This window comes from Vicugna pacos, chromosome 6 (genome assembly GCF_048564905.1).
Source record: "Vicugna pacos chromosome 6, VicPac4, whole genome shotgun sequence".
Taxonomy (NCBI): Eukaryota; Metazoa; Chordata; class Mammalia; order Artiodactyla; family Camelidae; genus Vicugna; species Vicugna pacos.
The window spans coordinates 2,660,948-2,680,375 of NC_132992.1; the positions used below are offsets into that span (position 1 = coordinate 2,660,948).

Here is a 19,428-nt window from a genome sequence, read left to right on the forward strand (position 1 = left end):
TGGCTCTCTTCCAACTCTTGAATCTCTTCACTGACTTGCTACGAGGGAGGGACTGTGGAGGCAGTAAGTTTACCCGGGAAGTGAACAGTAAGTAGGAGTTGCTGGAGAATTGATGGCTACGTAAAATAGTATCTCAAACAAAGAAAGAGATTTATATTTGTATTTAAAACTGAAGGCAAGGTTTATACTTGCTACTGGAACTGAGTTGACATTTAACTTCTCATCCCCAAACGCTTTGAATTAACTGTTCTAAGCTGTGAAACCAAGTTTGTAGTCACACACCCGGCAATCAATCACCTAGTATTTGTCTCTTAAAAAAAAGGATGTATTACAGCTCCACCAGGTGGCTGCCAGCAGTGTGAATGAGACAGGCCACCATCCTCCAGGAGGAGGGGGAAGCTGCTCTTGATTTTATTTGTGCATCATCTTAACTACATCAGACTTCCGTTTAAGGAAGGGCAAAGAAGGGAGACCACGGCAGGTTTTTCTAGGAAGTCTGTCTGGCGAAAAAACAAAAAAAAAAACAAAAAAACTCCTACAAGATCACTGTGACTCCCTTTTGACATACAAATACCTGAAACTCATAGACAGTTTTTTGATGGGTTAGTTGTACCCCGGGTTCCTATGTTCTGGTGCCCTGATTCCAACTATTATTTTTGGTTTTCATGAAAAGGCAGAGGATACTGTAGGCTTGTAGGTTAGTTTCAGCTTGTGACTGTTAGACACTGGGTGTGATCTAGCTCAGACACTGTGTAGTAGGAACGAAGGCTGGTGACCTGAATTGTATTTTTGGTTCTGCTCCTGTTCGGCAAGTGGTTTCTTTTTTCTGGTCCTCAGTTTTCGTATCTAAGGAGTGAGTGAGTTGTACCAACTGATCTCCAGAAACTCTTGGCCTGTGCACCAGTGTTTGAGTACTTTTTGTTTTAAATTTGGAAAAGAATGAACTTGTTAAGCATTTGAAACCAAGTAGAAAAGATGAGGGAGAAAAACTGTACTTAGTGTAGACATTTCCATTTTTTAAATTAAACTCTACATTATGATATTGATGCTGAGAACTGGAATGAGATAATCTTCAGTCTTCTCCCGCTAGTCTGATGTGGCACAGATGTGATAATAAAGTCCATATGCAGCCTCGCTGAAAGTATCTGATTAGACATAAAATGGTAAAAATAAAAAAATCTGATAAGCAAATTGAGCACAAAGAATGAAAACAAAACAGAACAAAAACCTACCCAGCTCCCTAAACTTTGGAAGGTGAAATTCATTTTCCCAACTTACTGGTTCTGTTCTCATCTGGATTTAGAGAAAAGAGAAAGAAACAACTTTTTTCTATATGCTGAGTAAATATATTCATCTATTGAAAGTCAAAGACAGTATTATGTAATTGAAATTTGAAGAGCTCTGAGGTACACATTGGTTTGTTCTCTTGTAGTTCAGACATCAGTGAATAAAATGAACCATCCCTAATGGATCCAAATATTCTAAATTGCAGTTAGTTTTCAGTATATGACATTTTCATTTAATTTGGTTTAATTTTTTTTATGTTAGTTGAAGACACTGATTTGCAAAAAGCATAAGTCACATTTTATTCCAGTTCTATCAATACACCCAGGTTAGGGAGTATCAGGGGCTGGTGGTGATGCTGGTGGGGGGTACTGGTCCCCCGCTCCTTGTGACTTTCCCCGTTAACACGTAGTGTGTTATTTCACTCTTTGTGCTTCCCCCCTTTAAGAAAAAAATAGTCAATTTGTTACCTTAAAAAATTGCCCATGAATGAATACTGATTTCGTATGGTGGCTCCTCCTACCCTTTACAGAAATCAGTTTTTACATTGTTTGCTACGCTCCGTGGTTTAGTTTGCCTTCTTCCATATGTGCTTTTATTGGCACATTGCTATGCCACCTGCTTGAAGTTTGAAATGTTAGGTTTGGATGCAACATAGACTTTGATCTAGGAGTTGGGTTTTTTGTTTTGTTTTGTTTTGTTTCTCCTGTGAGACAGTTACATGAAAGCAGGATCTTTGATTTTAGTAATTTATGTGTTTTTCCTGCTTATTTCTTACCTGAACATGTCATAATGCTCCATGCGGGACACTGCAGCTGGCTGCTCTGGAGTTGATTGAAAATTAATAAAAGATGATAACTTTAGGTAGAAATTAAACAGAAAAGAACTGCTGATTTCTTAAAGAGATAAAGTAAACTCAGATTTTCTTTTTTTAACTTTTTTTATTGAGTAATAGTCATTTTACAATGTCGTATCAAATTCTAGTGTAGAGCACAATTTTTCAGTTATATATGAATATATATATATTCACTGTCACATTTTTTTTTTGCTATGAGCTACCACAAGATCTTGTTTATATTTCCCTATGCTATACAGTATAATCTTATTTATCTATTCTGCATTCTAAAATCCCAGTCTGTCCCTTCCCACCCCCCGCCCCCTTGGCAACCACAAGTTTGTTTTCTATGTCTATGAGTCTGTTTCTGTTTTGTATTTATGTTTTGTTTTGTTTTTAGATTCCTCATGTGAGCGATCTCATATGGTATTTTTCTTTCTCTTTCTGGCTTACTTCACGTAGAATGACATTCTCCAGGAACATCCATGTTCCTGCAAATGGCATTATGTTGTCAGTTTTTATGGCTGAATAGTATTCCATCGTATAAATATCCCCACATCTTCTTTACCCAGTCATCGTTGATGGACATTTAGGCTGTTTCCATGTCTTGGCTATTGTAAATAGTGCTGCTATGAACATTGGGGTGTAGGTGTCTTTTTGAAGTAGGGTTCCTTCTGGATTTATGCCCAGGAGCAGGATTCCTGCATCATATGGTAAGTCTATTCCTAGTCTTTTGAGGAATCTCCATACCGTTTTCCACAATGGCTTTCCTTGCTTCCCTCTCCCACTCTTAATGATTTAGATGTCTTCTTTTACAATTTTGTGTTTATTCTTTTTGTAATTCATGGCAGTTATCTCCTTTCCAGTTATGAGTTTCTCATTTTTGTAGCATCCTGCTTCTTTTCTATTTAGAGTAGACCTGTCAGTATTTTTTTTTAGCATGGGTTTAGTGTAAACTCAGATTTTCAAGTATTGGCACAGAACGTCTGTTAATTCAAGAATGTCAGTACTGGTTTTAGTGAAAAATTTTAGCAAGTTAGTTTCAACATGTGCTTTATGTGAAAGGTAAATTCTAAAATTTACTTGAAATTTAATTTTTTAGTTAAAAAAAGAGGTTTAGGGGGATGGTATAGCTCAAGTGGTAGAGTGCATACTTACCATGTACAAGGTCCTGAGTTCCATCCCCAGTACTGCCTCTAAATATGAAGAAAGAAAGAAACCTAGTTACCTCCCCGTGACCAAATAAAAAAAAGGTTTCATTACCTTAATAACCATATGATGAAAGTTTACCGATGAAAGTAATACACACATACACGCTTCATAGATCATACATTATTCCCAGCAGTCTTTGGGACTAAATAATTTACTCCCAAACTATGGGAATGTTCCAAATATATAATCTTAGCTCTGGAATTTAAAATTTAACTTCTAGTCTTCTGTGTCTTGCAAGTCATGAGTTTGAGGAATATTTTATATACTCCTCTTAGCATGCATTGAAAAGGAGTTTGTGGCCCTTTTGCTATATATTCTTATAATAACCCATTATTAGTGGCATGTCATGTCACTTCTCTGAGCTCATTTCCACCTCTGGATAAAATGGAGGTTTTGGGTACGGGCATGAGAGATGGAGCTTGGGTTGGAACAATTTCTGATGTCTCTTCCAGTTCTAAATATTGTATGACATTATTATGACAGAATGCTCCAATGATTCCATGGCCACATCTCTGTTTGTTCATGACTGACTTGGCTTTTACTGTAAGAATTTCATTTGTTATACCCATGCTGCACATGGACTTCTGAATGATTTAGTAATTTCCCAAATCCTTTCATTTAAAATTTGCCAGAAGTGTCTTTGTCAACAAGAATTTGAGTTGGCTTTCAAAGAAACTAAAGAAGACTGAATATAAATGGAATGGGGTCATTTATCAATATCTGTTCTTTTATTTCACTAGTTGAATTAATGTCTGAGCATTCAGCCCAGGGACTGTGTCTAGCTCTTCCATTTTATTAATGACTTAGCCTTGCTGCTGTCTTCCTTTTAGCTTGCAGTAGGTACAGAATAGTTAGAAACTGTTGACAATTTTTATAATCTTTCAGCTCCCATGAAGTATGTAAGCAATAAAATAAATGTCATTCTTTCTCTTCTTGCTCTTTTCTGAGCATTTGGTTAGATGACTGTTTTGGTCTTTGCTAGTGTCTATCTGGTCACAATAGTTTTTGTGTTCTGAAAGACAGAAGCCAATTAATTGAATTAACCTATGTCACCATTACTTTTACAGCCAAATGATCAGAGAAGAAAATACCCTAATAAATGGGATGCCCTTTGAAATCCTTGTATAAAGAGAAGCAGTGAAAAGTACATTATTAATTTGGTATCTTACTGAGAAAATTGACCAGTGAATGTTGGTTTTGCATTTTCCATGGTAATGTTGTGTCATTTATTTAGATATCCTTGGAACAGAAGATCTTATTGTGGAAGTGACTGCCGACGATGCTGTGAGATTTTATCCCTGGACCATTGATAATAAATACTATTCAGCAGATATCAATCTATGTGTGGTGCCAAACAAGTTTCTCGTCACTGCAGACATTGCAGACTCTGTCCAAGCCCTTGTGGTTTACTTTGACAGCACACAAGTAAGATTTTGTTTCCCACGGACCTTGAATAAGAAATCATTTTGCCGTTTCTCTTTTTTCCCCTGTGAGTTCTCTTAATGTCTCTTGTCCTGTTTCTGTTCATGTGTTTGTTTCTCCTCCCTCTAGAAATCTGGTCTTGATAGTGTTTCCTCATGGCTTCCCCTGGCAGAAGCATGGTTACCTGAGGTGATGATCTTGGTTTGTGATAGAGTCTCTGAAAACGGTAAGGCGCTCCAGTGGGACTGTGGTTGGTACACACATTTGCCGTTCCTTGGTAAACAATGCATTGGTTCCCATAACTTAGAAAGTACATCTTAATGTGATTTTATTACCTTACAAAAATACTTTCAGCTCTTTCTCTTTGAAATCTTGCACTCTTTACATTTTATTTTTAAAGAATGGACACTGGGTTTCTCAGACTTTCGGGTTTTCTTTATATTGGTTTATGTTGGATGCCTTTAGCATAACGTTAACATGAAAGGTAACGCTTTGAGATCTGGGGAGGGTATTGCGGCAATATTCATGTTGTGTTTTATTTTTGCTTATAAAGAATGTCTTGCATGTTATTTTAGGTGTAAACCGACAGAAAGCTCAAGAATGGTGTATCAAACATGGCTTTGAATTGGTGGAACTTAGTCCCGAAGAGTTGCCTGAGGAGGATGGTGAGTATTTGTGTGTCAGGAGAAAACATGGTGTTTGGATTCAGATATGAGAGATTATTTGAATGCAGGGAAGAACAATCAAAGTGATACTCAAAAAATGTTTCTTCCTGAGCTCTTTGAAAATATTTGTGCAAAATCCACGGATGTGATCTGTTAATTGAATAACCCATTTATGTGGTTTTACCACCCATTTTAGGACTTTTGAATTTTTCTTTTCCTCTTGTGGCTACAGGTAGACATTTCTACCTTAAATCTTAGTCATTTCCCCAGTCTCTTATCCTTTCTCTGCTACCAGCAAAGGAGGGTTTGACCTATATTCATAAATGGTTAAAGTTTATGTTCCTTATTTTGAATTTTTTTTTTGACATTGCATTTTGAAAAGGAATTTATTTTCCACTCAGTTGAGTCGTGCTTATTTTAATCTGTAGTAACCAGAGGCTGAATTCCCAGGAACCCCTGAGGCATGCCGATACTATGCGTATGTCTTCTGGACATTAGACGCCAAAGATAGACCCAGAATGCACTGTCACCCCTCCCTGCCTTCCGGGGGTGGCTCTGTACTTCCTTCTCCTTCACAATAGACTTTCTGCTTCTTCCCCTTCCCCCATCCCTCTACCCATCTTTTCTCCTTCAAAGTACAGCTGTGTTAGCTGCTCTGGGGTCTACCAAGATCAGATGGGTTTTGGCCCACCAAAACCTTATCCTCTAGTGCAAGAGATGAAACATGTACACAGACAACTGAATTACCAATTGGAACGTCTTAAGTATTATTAAAAAGTTACTGGTGCTATGGAATTTCAGAGACGAGGAGATTATTTCTCTTTAGAAGCTCAAAGGATGCGTTGGCACCATGAGCTCTCACATGTCAGCTGCTCCATGGGGAAGAAATGGAGAAGGTCCTGGACTTAGAGGACTGGCAGGGAGATGCCAGTTGTTGCAACAGACATTCTAAGCAGGGCAGCTAATGTGAATTAAAATACCTAGGGAGGCTGTAAGTACTCATTGCAGGAAGCCTATATTTTTTTAAAAAAAAGAAATTAAGAATTATTTTTCTATATTCTGGCTTTTTTAGAATTTTTCCAAATGGTTTTTGTCTTCAGGAATAAAGCCCCGCCAGAGAAGAAAAGGACAAAAATTAAATAGAAAGGCTGATTTTTTTCCCCCATGTACATTTTTAAGAATATTGAAAATTAATAAGTATAATTTATCTTTCATGTTTTTCTAGGACTCCTAAAACTTGTACCCTGTTTTGTGTGTATAAGCATGTGTGTGATTGTTCACTTCTGGCACTAGAATGTTCTCTTCTTATTGTTCTTGAGAGTCAGAATTTGAGGCATTTATTTTATCTGGTTTTATTTTGGAATCTCTGCTCCTTTATACCACTGTGCTGCTTCTCGCTCCTTGTCCGAATAATGTTGTATTAATTCATCTCAGTCTTCAAAGAGATGTCAACATATCATCTTTAGGTAAAGTGACTAAAACCTTCCTAGACTGTTTTAATGCAGATGTTCCCAAGCCATAGACCCTCACCCTTTATTGACATGTATTAGTTGAACATCAGTATGAGACTTGGTGCTTGTTCGTGTTAAATTCATCTTATTGATTCTAGCTCTTTATTTCAGACCATATTTTTGGTTCCTGGTTAGACCATCTGAAGTATTAGTTATTCTTTCAAGAAGTGAATCATTCATAGTTAAGATAAACATGCCTTTTATTTCTTCATTTAAACGTCGATGGTGATATGTGCATCTGTGTAGGGCGTCTGCAGTTTAGTCCTGCCCATGTTTCTGCTAGGTTGGTGGGTGGGTTGGTGTTCTGTAAATGAGTCGTCAGCTCATCAGTTCCTGAATGCAGCCGTCTTTCAGGCACCGTGTTAGTTTAGGGAGTGGGAATAACGAACTCAAGAAGACATGATTCCTGCCTTCACAAGTTTCCAGTCTAGAAGGAAAGGTCACACCAGTAAATCGTCAGTTCCAGCACGCCTTCTCTCTGGGAGAGGTGCAGAGTGGTGCCATCCCCACTTGTGTTTGAGAACAGCATGAGTAATTTGCCCTTAGTCAAATAGCTAGTAAGTTATAGAGCCTGGGTTCAAATTCATATCTCCTAACTTCTGATTCTCTGCTCTTCCTGTTAAACCACCCAGGGCCAGGCCAGGCCACTAGGGCCAGGCCAGGCCACTAGAGACAGGCTGTCTGTGGACTGTGCTCTGTAAACTGTTAGACTTTTCTCTTTAAACAGCATGAAAACTATTTCTGCTGTTATTTTCTGCATGCAGTCTTACAAAACTCGTTAACTGAAGGCTCTCCATTTCCTTTGTACACTCTTACCTACATTGTAGCTAAGAATACAGCCTTATTACTAATACACTGTCAGATTATTGCCCTGTTATTTTGAGCAGTATCTGTTAAATTCTAGACACGCTAAACTAAGTTTTTTTTTTTTTTCAATGACCCTTTGGCTGTCTCCTTCACTTATGGTTATAGTAATTTCACTTCTCTCTCTTAAACTTTCTCTCATCAAGAAGTTGTTCTCTGAATATGTGTTATAAACAGTACTTATCGTTGTATAGTTCCTAGGAGAAGTTAGGGCATTTACAAGATTTTATAGCACACAAAGAGAACGATTCCTGCCCTCAGGAAACTCACTGTCTGTAAATAGCCAAGACTGGGATTTCTAGTACTATCCTAGGATTGTGTAATTGATGGAAACTAACATTTTCAGGGGAATATGAGTGGATTCCATTGATGAGGTAATGGGGTTGACTTTATTATATAAACCTTTTATATTGTGTGTTTATTTAATTGTTTTAGTTTCTAGATAATTCTTATCAGGAGCTCTAAGCTCTGTATTTGCTCAATATTTTTCCTTATGACGTAAGTTACAATGTGAAGTAACAAGTAAATAAGCAAGATAATTAAGCCACAGTTATTTTAAAACGTGGCTTGAGGGCTTATATATACACATATAGTTAGCCTTCTGCGTCCAGGGATTTTACGGCCACGGATTCAAGCAGTAGAGGGCCAAAAATATTCAGAAAAAAATTCCAAAAAGTTCCAAAAAATCTGTATTGTAGTAGGTACCATAAGTAATCGAGAGATGATTAAAGTATATTGGAGGATGTACATAGATTATATGCGAATACTGTGCCACTTTATATAAGAGACTTGAGCATCCACAGATTTTGGTATCCATGGGGGATCCTGGAACCAGCCCCCCACGGATACTGAGGGACAGTTGTAGGTATGTATGTATGTATGTATAAGTGTGCGCCTAAATTTATGTATTTCTCCTCCCTGATTAGATGACTTCCCAGAATCCACAGGAGTAAAGCGAATTGTCCAAGCCTTGAATGCCAACGTCTGGCCCAATGTAGTGATGAAGAATGGTAAGTAACTTGAGACTGAAGGCCCTACAGCGTTTTTTCTCCTGTTTCTTGGAAGTTTTAAATTCTTTGGATATATGTGGAAGCATTAGGGTTGTATCAAATCTGCAGATTTGTTCAATTTTAAGTCCCCAGGTCAAAGAAGAGCCAAAAGTACCATTTCTAAGAATTTTAAATGTTCGTTTAATAGTTAATTCAAGAATTTAGAGCTTGCCTGTAATATGCCTGGCATTGTCTTTGACTTTGAGAAATACCCCAAAATTGTGAAATATGAATCCTATCCTTAAGGATCTCATAGGCCCAAAGTGTGCACTTATAAAATGCTGGGTAACCGTGCAAGGCAGCCTTTGATGTGTGCAGAATGACTGATAAAAGCAGCAAAGGCATCAAGACCAGAGATGTGGCCTTTACTGCGGGCTTGAGCATAGAGAGAGTGTCAAGGTGAAAGCGGGTCTTGGCAGCCGTCCTCATGAGATGGTCAAGATTGAGGTTGGTGAAGGGGTGGGCCGAGAGTGGCAAGCAGGGCAGGAAGTGTGGCATGGAGAATGAAGGTTTATGTTCTAGGGCCACTGGAAGACTCTCACCTAGCAGCTGGAGCTAGCTTAGAAGAGAGAGGCCTGTATTCAAGGCAGGAGAATCTGGGCTTTTTCCTGTACTAGAGATTTTGTTCACCAGAGAGTAGTGCAGAGAAGTTGGCATCTTGAAAGGTTCATGCCGTGGTGGTATGCAGGCGATTGAAGCACGTGGAGGTAGAGCCTGAAGTCAGGAGACCGGGCAGCTGCGGCTGCAGCTCAGCGCTCGGGCCTGGGCTCCCGTGCCGGCCATAGGCGTGGGGGGAGAAGCTGCGTCCGAAATGCAGTCAGAAGGGAGTAGGCTCGTTGGTGTGCATCAGCCTCTTAATGTCTGTAGCAGTTTGCTTGAGGCTGCAGAAACAAAATACAACAAACTGGAGGCTTAACAAAATACAGCAAGTATTTATTGCCTCACAGTTCTAGATGCCAGAAGTCCAAAATCGAGGTGTCAGCAAGGCTGTGCTCCCTCGGAAGATGCTGGGGAAGGATGTGTTCCAGGTCTCTCTTCTAGCTTCTGGTAGTTCTTTGGTTTGCAGTGGCGTCACTCCAGTCTTCACGAGGTATCCTCCTGGGTGCCTGTCTCTGTTCACGTCTTTGCTATTGGATAATAGTCATAATGAATTAAGGGCCCACCTACCCCAACATGATTTCCCCCTAGCTAATTGTATCTGCAAATAAGGTAATGTTCTGAAGTATTGGGGGTTAGAACTTCAACATATGAATTTGAGGGTGGATATAATTCCACCTATAACATATTTCTTCAGGAATTGTGGCCTCCGCAGCGTTTTGCTCTTCTCTGTAGCACTTGGCAGCCTCAGTGGGCATGTTATGCTGGGTGAAACACTACAGAAAGGAATAAGAAAAGTCATATTTAAGTGAGCTCACCCCATCTTCACTGAGATAAAGGGTCAAGTGGAAGATCAGTTTTATAGAAGTAGAATATTTCATTTCAGTGTTTGGTTGACCCTTGAGTGTAAAGTGAGCTGGGCGCCCCTTAGCTTGCCTGAGATCTGTTCTAGCCCACGCCATCACTGGAGAATTTCCTCCTGGCATAGAAAGGTATTCCTCCCCTTTCCTTCTGTCTCCTTTCTCCTCACTTTATTCTTTCTAGGGGGAATCTAATATGTCTGTTACATTGAATTGCACAGATAAATTAGATTTTATTCTGTTGTAGCAGCAATCAGGTTAAGGCCATGACAGATCTAGAAAAAGTGAAGAGATTTTAGCCTATGTTGTCATCTCCTTGTTACCAGAACAAGCTCCCCTTGAGGCTTGGTCCTTCCCATTCATTCTTTCATCATTTCTTGTTGAAAACGTAGCATAGTGAGGCATTGCTGTCGACTGTCTTCACTATAACAGTGCGTTTAAGGTATGGTACCTAAATTGGATCAGTCTGGAATAACATTATATTCAGTGGTGCTTGTTATATTTATGAGAAATATTTTCAGAAGAGCTTATTTGGCTTCAGTCACTTTTTGAAAAAATCTGTCCCCCAAGTTTATACATTAAAGAAGTGCTGCCTTGTAATTTACATTTATAGCTATAAATTTAGAAGTTGGACTGAATATACTTTATTACTTTGGAATTATGGTCAAAGGTATTTTTTGAAAAAAAAAATGCTGTTCAGACACTAAACAGTACTCTTTTTCTTTGTGCAAGTATTAAATTCTTTATTGTTATCATTAAGACTACTTTTTTTAGAGCAGTTTTAGATTCACAGAAAAACTGAGAGGAAAGTATATGGATTTCCCATATGTCTCCTACCCCATCGCATGTATGGGCTCCCTCTTATCAGCACCCCAGAATAGTGGTACGTTTGTTTCAGTTGATGGACCTGTATTGACTCATCGTAATCACCCATGGTTTACATTAGGGTTTACTGTTAGTGTTGTACAATTTTGGCATTTAGATAAATGTATAATGATGGTTATCCATTATTATGGTATCATATATAAAAGTATTTTTTCCCTTTTTCAGTTTTATTATGTAGAATTATTCCAGTTCGACTGCACATACACATTATATTGCATGTAAATACGTATATACAGTATACGGCACTTTTTGAAAGTTTTCATGTATGTACTAATTATTGTTCCTAAGAACAGATTAGATCTTTAGCTTTCTAAACTTACATAGTTATCAAAGGAATAAAGCCAACTACAAAATAAGAATAACAGAATGTTATTCTAGTCGTAAAGGGCAGTCAGATGCACTAACCAGTACTCTTAAAGAGAACTACAGAGCAAGGAGGCCCACTGTGGGCTTTTCGTGGTTCTTTGCCTAGATGTATCTTCGTTTTATTTCACTCTTTCTCTGCAGTGGTGGTAACATTGGTTTGCTGTTAACCAAAAAGCCAAAATATTGCCACTAGCTTAGTTCCATGTTTAAGAGGATCTTGACCTACATGGTGTGAAGGAAACGTAACTTGTCCTCTCAGAGGAGCCCTAGATATGGAAATTCAGCAATATTTGGATGCAACCCTCATCTTAGGAAGCATAAGGGACATCCTTGTATATAGCCCCACATCTTAGAGACACAGCTCTGTATGAATATATGGTGAGTCATGTTACTGTCCCAGGATTGCCCTGCCTCCTGCGCTCTCTGCAGAGTCTTACTTTGCTGGTGGTCTTAGGGAACTGTGCCGGCTTCCCAGTAGACTGTTGGTTTTTTTTGTTTGTTTTTGTTTTTTTAATATTTTATTGAAGTATAGTTTTGAGTGTTGTCTGCCAGCAGGTGCTCACACTGGTTTATTTGTTTGGAGGATCTCTGTCTTTTCTACTTCTCTTTCTCTTTCATTTCCCCCATTTTTATCTTTCTCTCCTTCTGTTTTTCTCTTACTTTTCAAAAATTGTGGTTAAATATACATAGCATGAAATTTACCATGTGTAAGTATACGGTTCAGAGGCATTAAGGTACATGCACATAGTCGTGCAGCCATCAGCACTCAAAGCTTTTTAAACTAGAAAAAAATTTAAATCAAATAGTTGGTTGACAAAGTAAAGAAAGATATTAGAGGTAATTCTTTTTTTGTTTGTCTTTCTATTGGATATGCAGCTAGTTGTTTAAGGAAGGAATAAATTTTTACACAAGAGTTTAGAGAACGGTAAGAGAGGCAGCTTACCTAATTCATTCTAAGGCTAGCTTAAAACAATCCAAATCCCTAAAGGTAGTACCAGTGAAGAAACTTATTAGAGGCCATCTCATTTATGAACATAGATGCCATGATTTTAATCAAAATATTAGCAACCCTAACCCAGAAATACATAAAGAGAATATAATATGACCTAGTTGGGTTATTCCAAGTGTCGCATTCTTTAATAAAAGAAAAATCTATTTGAATCACCACATGAACAGGTTACGGGGGAGAAATTGTATGATTTTGGCTATCAATGAAAAAAGCATTTACAAACTTCAAAATCTATACAGAGGGAGGAAATAAAGAAACTGAACAAATTAGAAATGGGCTCCTGTAGCAGAAATTGATGATATGTAACATAGTAAATACCATACTGAATGTGAAACAGGGAAATGTGGACAGTAGTGCCACCTAAAAGTGTCACTTTTAGGATATTCATGACTAGTTTTTTGGGTTTTTTTTTAATTTAAAATTTTTAAAAATTAAATTAATTTTAAAAATTAAATTAATTAAAATAATTTTTAATTAAAAATTTAAAACAATTTTTTTGGGGGGAGGTGATTAGGTTTACTTACTTGTTTATTTTTGGAGGAGATACTGGGGACTGAACCCATGGCCTTGTGTATGCTAAGCACTGTGCTTTGCCACTTAAGCTATACCCTCCCCCTGTTTTTTTCAAAAGTCCACAAATGACAAATGCTGGAGGGGCTGTGGAGAAAAGGGAACCCTCCTACACTGCTGGTGGAAATGCAGTTTGGTGCAGCCACTGTGGAAAACAGTATGGAGATTCCTCAAAAGACTGGGATTTTTTTATTAGAAAAAATGACTGTAATACTGTAATTACAGTTGATTCTTTGGGATTATTACAATGCTGGTTACATAATTTCAATTAATTACTTTGGATTATGTATTATCTATTTGGTATTTATCAAGCAGTATTAGAATACTGAGGTTTTGCCATACTGATCTTTAATTTTGTACTGATTCAGAAAAATATTAGTTTGAAACTCGTTAAAAATACATTTAAAATGTGCTCATCTTAAAAAACATTTCCAATTCTAGTAAGGACTATGAAAATTTAGCTGTATGGCAAATATCCCTGAAAACATACAGATCTGCCTAGGGTTTTATTTCTTTGTGGTTTACTGGCCACTTGGCATTCAAAAACCAAATGCTTAATGTGAAAATCTAGTTAATTAAAAACTTAGAAATGAGTAGCTTCCTTCCTGTCTTCCACCAGGATAAAGTGGCTGTGTTTCCTAAGTGTGAATTCCTGATTTAAATGAATAGACAGCTCAGTCCTTTGGTTATTAAAAGTCTGAACAACTTAACCTGGTAATAGAATAACCTAATAATTTTTCGCTCCTAGTCTCTTCCTCAAAAGTTAATGATGCAGAGGGCAAGTGGGGGTGGAAGGGAAGGATAAATTAGGAGTATGGGATGAACAGATACAAACTATGTGAAATAGGTAAGCAATAAGGATTTACTGTATAGTACAGGGAACTGTATTCAATATCTTTTTATAACCTATGATGGAAAATAATCGGAAAAAGATACATGCATATAAAACTGAATTATTTTGCTGTATACCTAAAACTAACACAATATTGTAAATCAACCATACTTCAATTTAAAAAAAAAGAAATGAAGAATGTACCTTGGAGCTGAAAACACACACATACACACAAAAGTTAATGGTACGGAAACAACCAAATCAGAAATAGATTGGACTTCATCAAGATTGGACTTCAAAGGACACTTAGGAAAGGGGAGAGATAACCTGCAGAATGGTAGGAAGTGTTTATCAACCATACGTATATCTGATAAGGATCTAGTATCTAGAATGTATACAGAGCTCATACGGCTTAGTAATAAAAAGTCAACCCAATTTAAAAATGGTGGAAGGAGTTGAACAGACATTTTTCCAGAGAAGACACACAAATGGCTAGTAAGTACATGAAAAGATGCTCAGCATCATTAGGCGTCAGGGAAATCACAAACTCAGTGTGAGACCACTTCATACCCACCACGTTGGCTGTAATCAAAAAGAGACAGTAACAAGTGTTGGTGAGGATACGGAGGAACTAGAACCCTCATACACTGGTGGCAGGAGTGGAAAACAGGGCTGCAGCCACTGTTGAACAGGAGTGATTGCTCTAAAAGTTAAATCGCATAACCCAGCAATTCCGCTCATAGGTACGACACCAGAGAGAAAACTTGTGCACACGTGTTCCTAGAAGCACCATTCATAATAGACAGGAAAGTGGAAACAGCTGCTGGACTGGAAGCAACTGCTGAAAAGAATACCCCTACAATGGAATATTATTCAGCCACCAAAAGAAACATCATGGTTGCCTGCTACAACATGGATGAACCTCAAAAACATTCTGCTTAAATGAATAAAAGCCAGATGCAAAGGCCACATATTTTAGTGATTGTACTTAAATGAAGTGTCAGAATAAATTCATAGACCGAAAATAGATCAGTGGTTCCCAGGGGCTGGAAAGAGGGGATATGGAATTTCTTTTTGGGGTGACGAAAGAGTTTGGGAATTACAAAGTGATGGTTACACAACTTTGTGAACATACTAGAAACAACCAGATGTTATACTTTAGAGAAGATGAATCTTAAGATATGTAAATGATATCTCAGTAAGAAGGAGAGAGGAAAGAAGGGAGGGAGGAATGGTGGGAGGAAGGGAATAGTGTCACTAATGATACTAATGGTAGAAGGGGCGGTGGCGGCGGTAGAAGGAAGTGATCGTGCTGATGAGCCGCTTCTGTCCAGATGTTCCCATATTTCATCATAGGACCTGAATGAGTTAGGCATAGAGAGGTCAAGTAATTTCCCCAAGGTCATGGAAGTCATCAGTTCTCAACCTTGTTTGCACACTGCAGTCACCCGGGGAACTTCAAAAAGTACTGATGCCTGCATCTCACTCCTAGAGATTCTGTATCAGTTGTTAGGAGGTGAGGCCTGGGCCTAGAGATTTTAGAAAACCTTCTCAGAGTAATTATCCCCAGGTAATTACAATATGCAGCCAAGTTTAAGGACCACAGGTATTAGCTATTAACTATCAAAGCCCCTGATCTGAACTTGGATCTCTATAATTTTGATGTCTCATGCATTTAACTCCTGTAACACGCAGCCTTATAAATTATTATGTTGTGATGAAACATCTCTCCTTTACTGCTGTTTCTCTACAGAATCAAATGAGTTTCCTGTCCCAACACTGCCACTTCACTGTGTGCCATTAGGCACATCTTACTCTGTGCAGGCTTCATATTTAATCTGGAAAATGAGGTTGGTCTCCATCCATGGCCCTGGCTGCACAGTTGAATCACCGGGAAAACTTTTATGACCTGTGCGGTCTGGGTCTCACCTAGACCATTTCTCTTAGAGGGGAGGGGTGGCTACAGTATTTTTTAGGTGTCTCAGGAATTCAGATACGCAGCCCTGGTTGAGAACCACTGGCATAAATGATAGTCATCTAGTTCTAACTTGTAGGAGTCTGTGCTTAATCCGTGGGAATAAAGTAGGCATTCTGGAAGCTGCATTAGCCCCCTGACTGATTGACTTTCTCCCTTTCCTAAGGCATGGGGTCTTGGCATCACTCCTCTGACATACAAAGCCAGAGGGGAGGGACGGGGCTGTGCTTAATGTAGAGGCACCTGGAGGCAGAGGTGGAAATAGTGGGCCCTGTCCTCTGTGCTCCCTTGGTGCGTGTTTCTAGTATGGCTAGTGTGACAAGGTCAGCAGTGCTTGTGGTAAATAATCCTCCTTGAGACCAGAAAGGAGCAAGATGGCTTTTGTAAGTAGCTGCTTGTCTGGGGCGCAGCTGAGACCCTTGCTGTATCTGGACCATTTTGAGTTTTTCTTCTGTTGACCTCAAATTTCTTACTGGTTCACAATTTAAGATCGTATTTCAAATGTTCATTCATTCATTCATTCATTCAGAAAAATTCTTACTGAGTACTAGGTGCCAGACATTGGTCTGTGTGCTGGGGATACGTCAGGGAACAAAACCAACATTTCTGTCCTTGTGAAGTTTTCATTCTGGTGGGAGACAGTGGTCAGGAGGTGGTACAAGTAGTTAGTAAGTTGAACAGTGTGTTAGAAGACGATGAGTGACCTGAGAGGGAAAATAAGGCAGGGCTAGGGGTGTGGGGATGGCTGGGTAGATTGCAGTATTAAAGAGGGTGGTCCAAGCAGGTCTTCTTGAGAGCTTGAGGTGTGAGGAGGGGGAGGAGGTATTTGCCGTGCGGGTGTCTGGGAGAAGAGTGGAGCAGCCATGGGAAAGCTACAGCGAAGGCCCTGAGTTCGAGAAGGGATGCTGAATTGTTTGAAGCATATCGAGAAACGCACTGCGGCTAGGGGAGGGGAGGTCAGAGAGAGAGCGGAGGACCAGATTATTTAGAGCCTTGTCGGCCATCGTAGTGACTTTCACGTTTACTCAGGGTCAGCTGGGAAGCTTTTGCTGAATAGAAGAATAACATGATCTGACTTCACAGTTATGAAGAGCTCTCTGGCTGCTTTGTGGGGAATAGATGGCGGAGGAGGTGAGGGACCGGGAAGCTCTCTTAGGAGGCGACGGTGATACTCCAGGTGAAAGAGTGGTGGCCGAGTGGCCACGAGAGTCGTAGCAATGTACGGAATGAGAAAAGGTCCAGTGCTGGATCTATTTTCAGGTCATTCCAGCGTGATTTCCCAAGGGTTTGGAAGTGAGATGTGAGAGGTAGAGGGCCGTCAAGGAGGACTCCAGGGCTGGGGCCTGAGCGATCTGAAGGGTTGCCATCAGCTGCAGTGAGGAAGCCGCAGGGGAAGCGGACTTCGCGGGGCAGAGTGATCCAGGAGTCATCTAGTTCTGAGCGTGTTAACTTTGAGATGGGCACTAGACTTCCAAGTGGAGGGACCAAGTAGCCGGATGGATAGAGGTGAGGGGTTTGTGAAAGGAGGCATATGCTTGGCATTTGAAACCTTGAACCTGGATGAGATCACCAAGGGAGTAAGTGTAGTGAGTAAAGAGGACCAAAGACTCAGACCAGGGGCATCCCACCGTGAGGAGGACAGCAGGAGGAGAAGGAACCAGCCGGGGACACTAAGGAAGAAAGGGTGATGGGTGGGGTGGGAAAGTGCAGGGTGCAGAGTCCTGCAAGCACAAGGGGAGTGCTGTCAGGTGGAAGGAGGGCTCAGCTGTGCCAGTGCCGCTCACACGCCCAGTGAGGTGAGAGCGAGGATTGACCTTGGGGTTTAGCAGTGTGGAGGTCATCAGTGACCTTGAGGAGAGCAGTTTCAGTGAAGCAGGTTTAAGAGAGGTTGGGAGGAGAGGAATTGGAGAAGGTGACTCTAAACCATTCTGGAAGTTTTGCAGGAAAGAGGAGTAAAGAAATAGGTGGGTACTAGTGAGAAGAGTGTGGTTGAGTTTTATTTTTTTAAGATGAGAACAGGAGCAGCATTTCCTAGGCTGAAGGGAAAGATCCAGGAAAGAGCAGAAAACTGGTGAAGGAGGTGAGAAGGCAGAAGTGCTGGAGTGATGTCTTTAAGTAGGTGGGGTGGGGCAGTGGAGGGGCTGGCCGTGGGGAGGAGGGGAAAGGAAGTCCGTGGAAAGAGGCAGGAGGGGAGGATGTGGGTGCAGGTGTTGCTGGGTCGGGGAGGTGTGGCATGGAAATCTGGGGAAGTTTCTTTGGATTGCTTCAGTTTTCTCAGTAGGAAGCCAGGTTATCAGCTGAGAGCAGAGTAGCATTAGGGTTGGAGGAGAGAGAAAATGTGAATGTCATCCGAGAGAGAGAGAGAGAGAGAGTAGATGAACCTAGGGATGGATGCGAATGAAGCTGAAACGATAGACATGAATGACTGCTGGACAGCATGAAGGGGCCTGCTGGAAGTCTGGTGTGAGGAATTCATAGTAGAGCCAGGCAGCATAGGGGGGTGTGTGCCTGTGGGGGGCTGTCTCCCCAGCTGCCTTCAGCTACATGGTTCCTAACATGGACTAATCAGTTGTGCTTTTATGAAGCAAGAGCGAGGCAAGGGGTTAGGCAGTGTATGTAAGAGAATGGTTGTAATGATTGACCGTGGAAGTTAAGATGGGTAAGAAAAGGAGAGAGAAGATCAGTGGGGACAGGGTCAGTGCAGAAGGTGGTTGTCTGGAGATCCCAGTGGAGTTGAAGGATAGTCAGGTTGAGGTACTGTAAGGGCAGGGGTGACCTGGGAAGATGTGGGGTGGCCAGAGAGTGGGATGCATGAAATTGAGATGATGGAGGGGTTGTAGTTGGTAAACAGAAGATCTCATGGTGTGACCATGGGAACACATGGCTGAAGCAGGGCAGAGGACAGCATCAACAAAACAAGTTTAATGAGCCGAGTCAGGTTCTGGGAAGGGCCACCTGTGTGTAGATTGAACTTGCTAAGAATTCAGGCAGAAGTAGGATTGGAGAAAATGACCGTGAGCCAGTCATTAAAATTGTGAAGAAACGGGGGGAATGGTTGGGTGATGGTAACAAGGGGTCTTAGACACTGGCCGTTAACTGTTGTCTGTGTGAGAGTATCAGTAGGCTTTCCTATTCAGAGGAGGTTTCAGAAGTCATTTAATCCAGTGATTCTCAGCCAAGCCCCCTGGGAGTAGGGGAGAGCAAATCAAATACTAGCCCGCCCTCTGGAGCTATTAGCTCGGCCCCCATTGACAGCGACTTAAGCTGGTGAGCCGGTATCACCAGTTGATTGACAGGATGACTTATCTCTTGACTGCTTTTAGAAAGAAAACTCACAGGCACTTTTGAGCTGGTCTGTTCCATCCAGTACACGAAGAGCTTCTGTAGCATTCTTGCCAGATGGTCGCCCTCCATTTTTGGTTGAATGCTTCTGAAAACAGGTGCCTCAGTACTTTGTGAAGCGGTCCTAGAAGCAGCTAGCTGCAGAGAGAA

The 19,428-nt window shown here is 40.4% G+C and overlaps 1 protein-coding gene and 1 long non-coding RNA gene across 4 annotated transcripts in view; one reads left to right on the forward strand and one right to left on the reverse strand.

Annotated features, from left to right (window-relative positions):
• The window catches only part of AAGAB (alpha and gamma adaptin binding protein), a 56,229-nt gene that overhangs the window by 10,726 nt on the left and 26,075 nt on the right, over nucleotides 1-19,428 (forward strand). For both annotated transcript variants that reach the window (XM_015243877.3, XM_006209625.4), the window contains exons 2-5: nucleotides 4,566-4,756; nucleotides 4,883-4,979; nucleotides 5,329-5,418; nucleotides 8,720-8,803. In XM_015243877.3, the coding sequence (XP_015099363.2) occupies nucleotides 4,566-4,756; nucleotides 4,883-4,979; nucleotides 5,329-5,418; nucleotides 8,720-8,803 (462 nt within the window). The remainder of the gene's footprint in view (nucleotides 1-4,565; nucleotides 4,757-4,882; nucleotides 4,980-5,328; nucleotides 5,419-8,719; nucleotides 8,804-19,428) is intronic.
• LOC140696756 (uncharacterized) lies at nucleotides 998-3,770 on the reverse strand. 2 transcript variants are annotated; one of them, XR_012073233.1, is made up of 4 exons: nucleotides 3,705-3,770; nucleotides 3,278-3,315; nucleotides 2,063-2,108; nucleotides 998-1,145 (listed from the first exon to the last, which is right to left on the reverse strand). It is a non-coding gene; the product is annotated as an uncharacterized lncRNA (long non-coding RNA). The 2 variants fall into 2 exon arrangements; XR_012073232.1 differs by having other exon boundaries at nucleotides 3,433-3,746.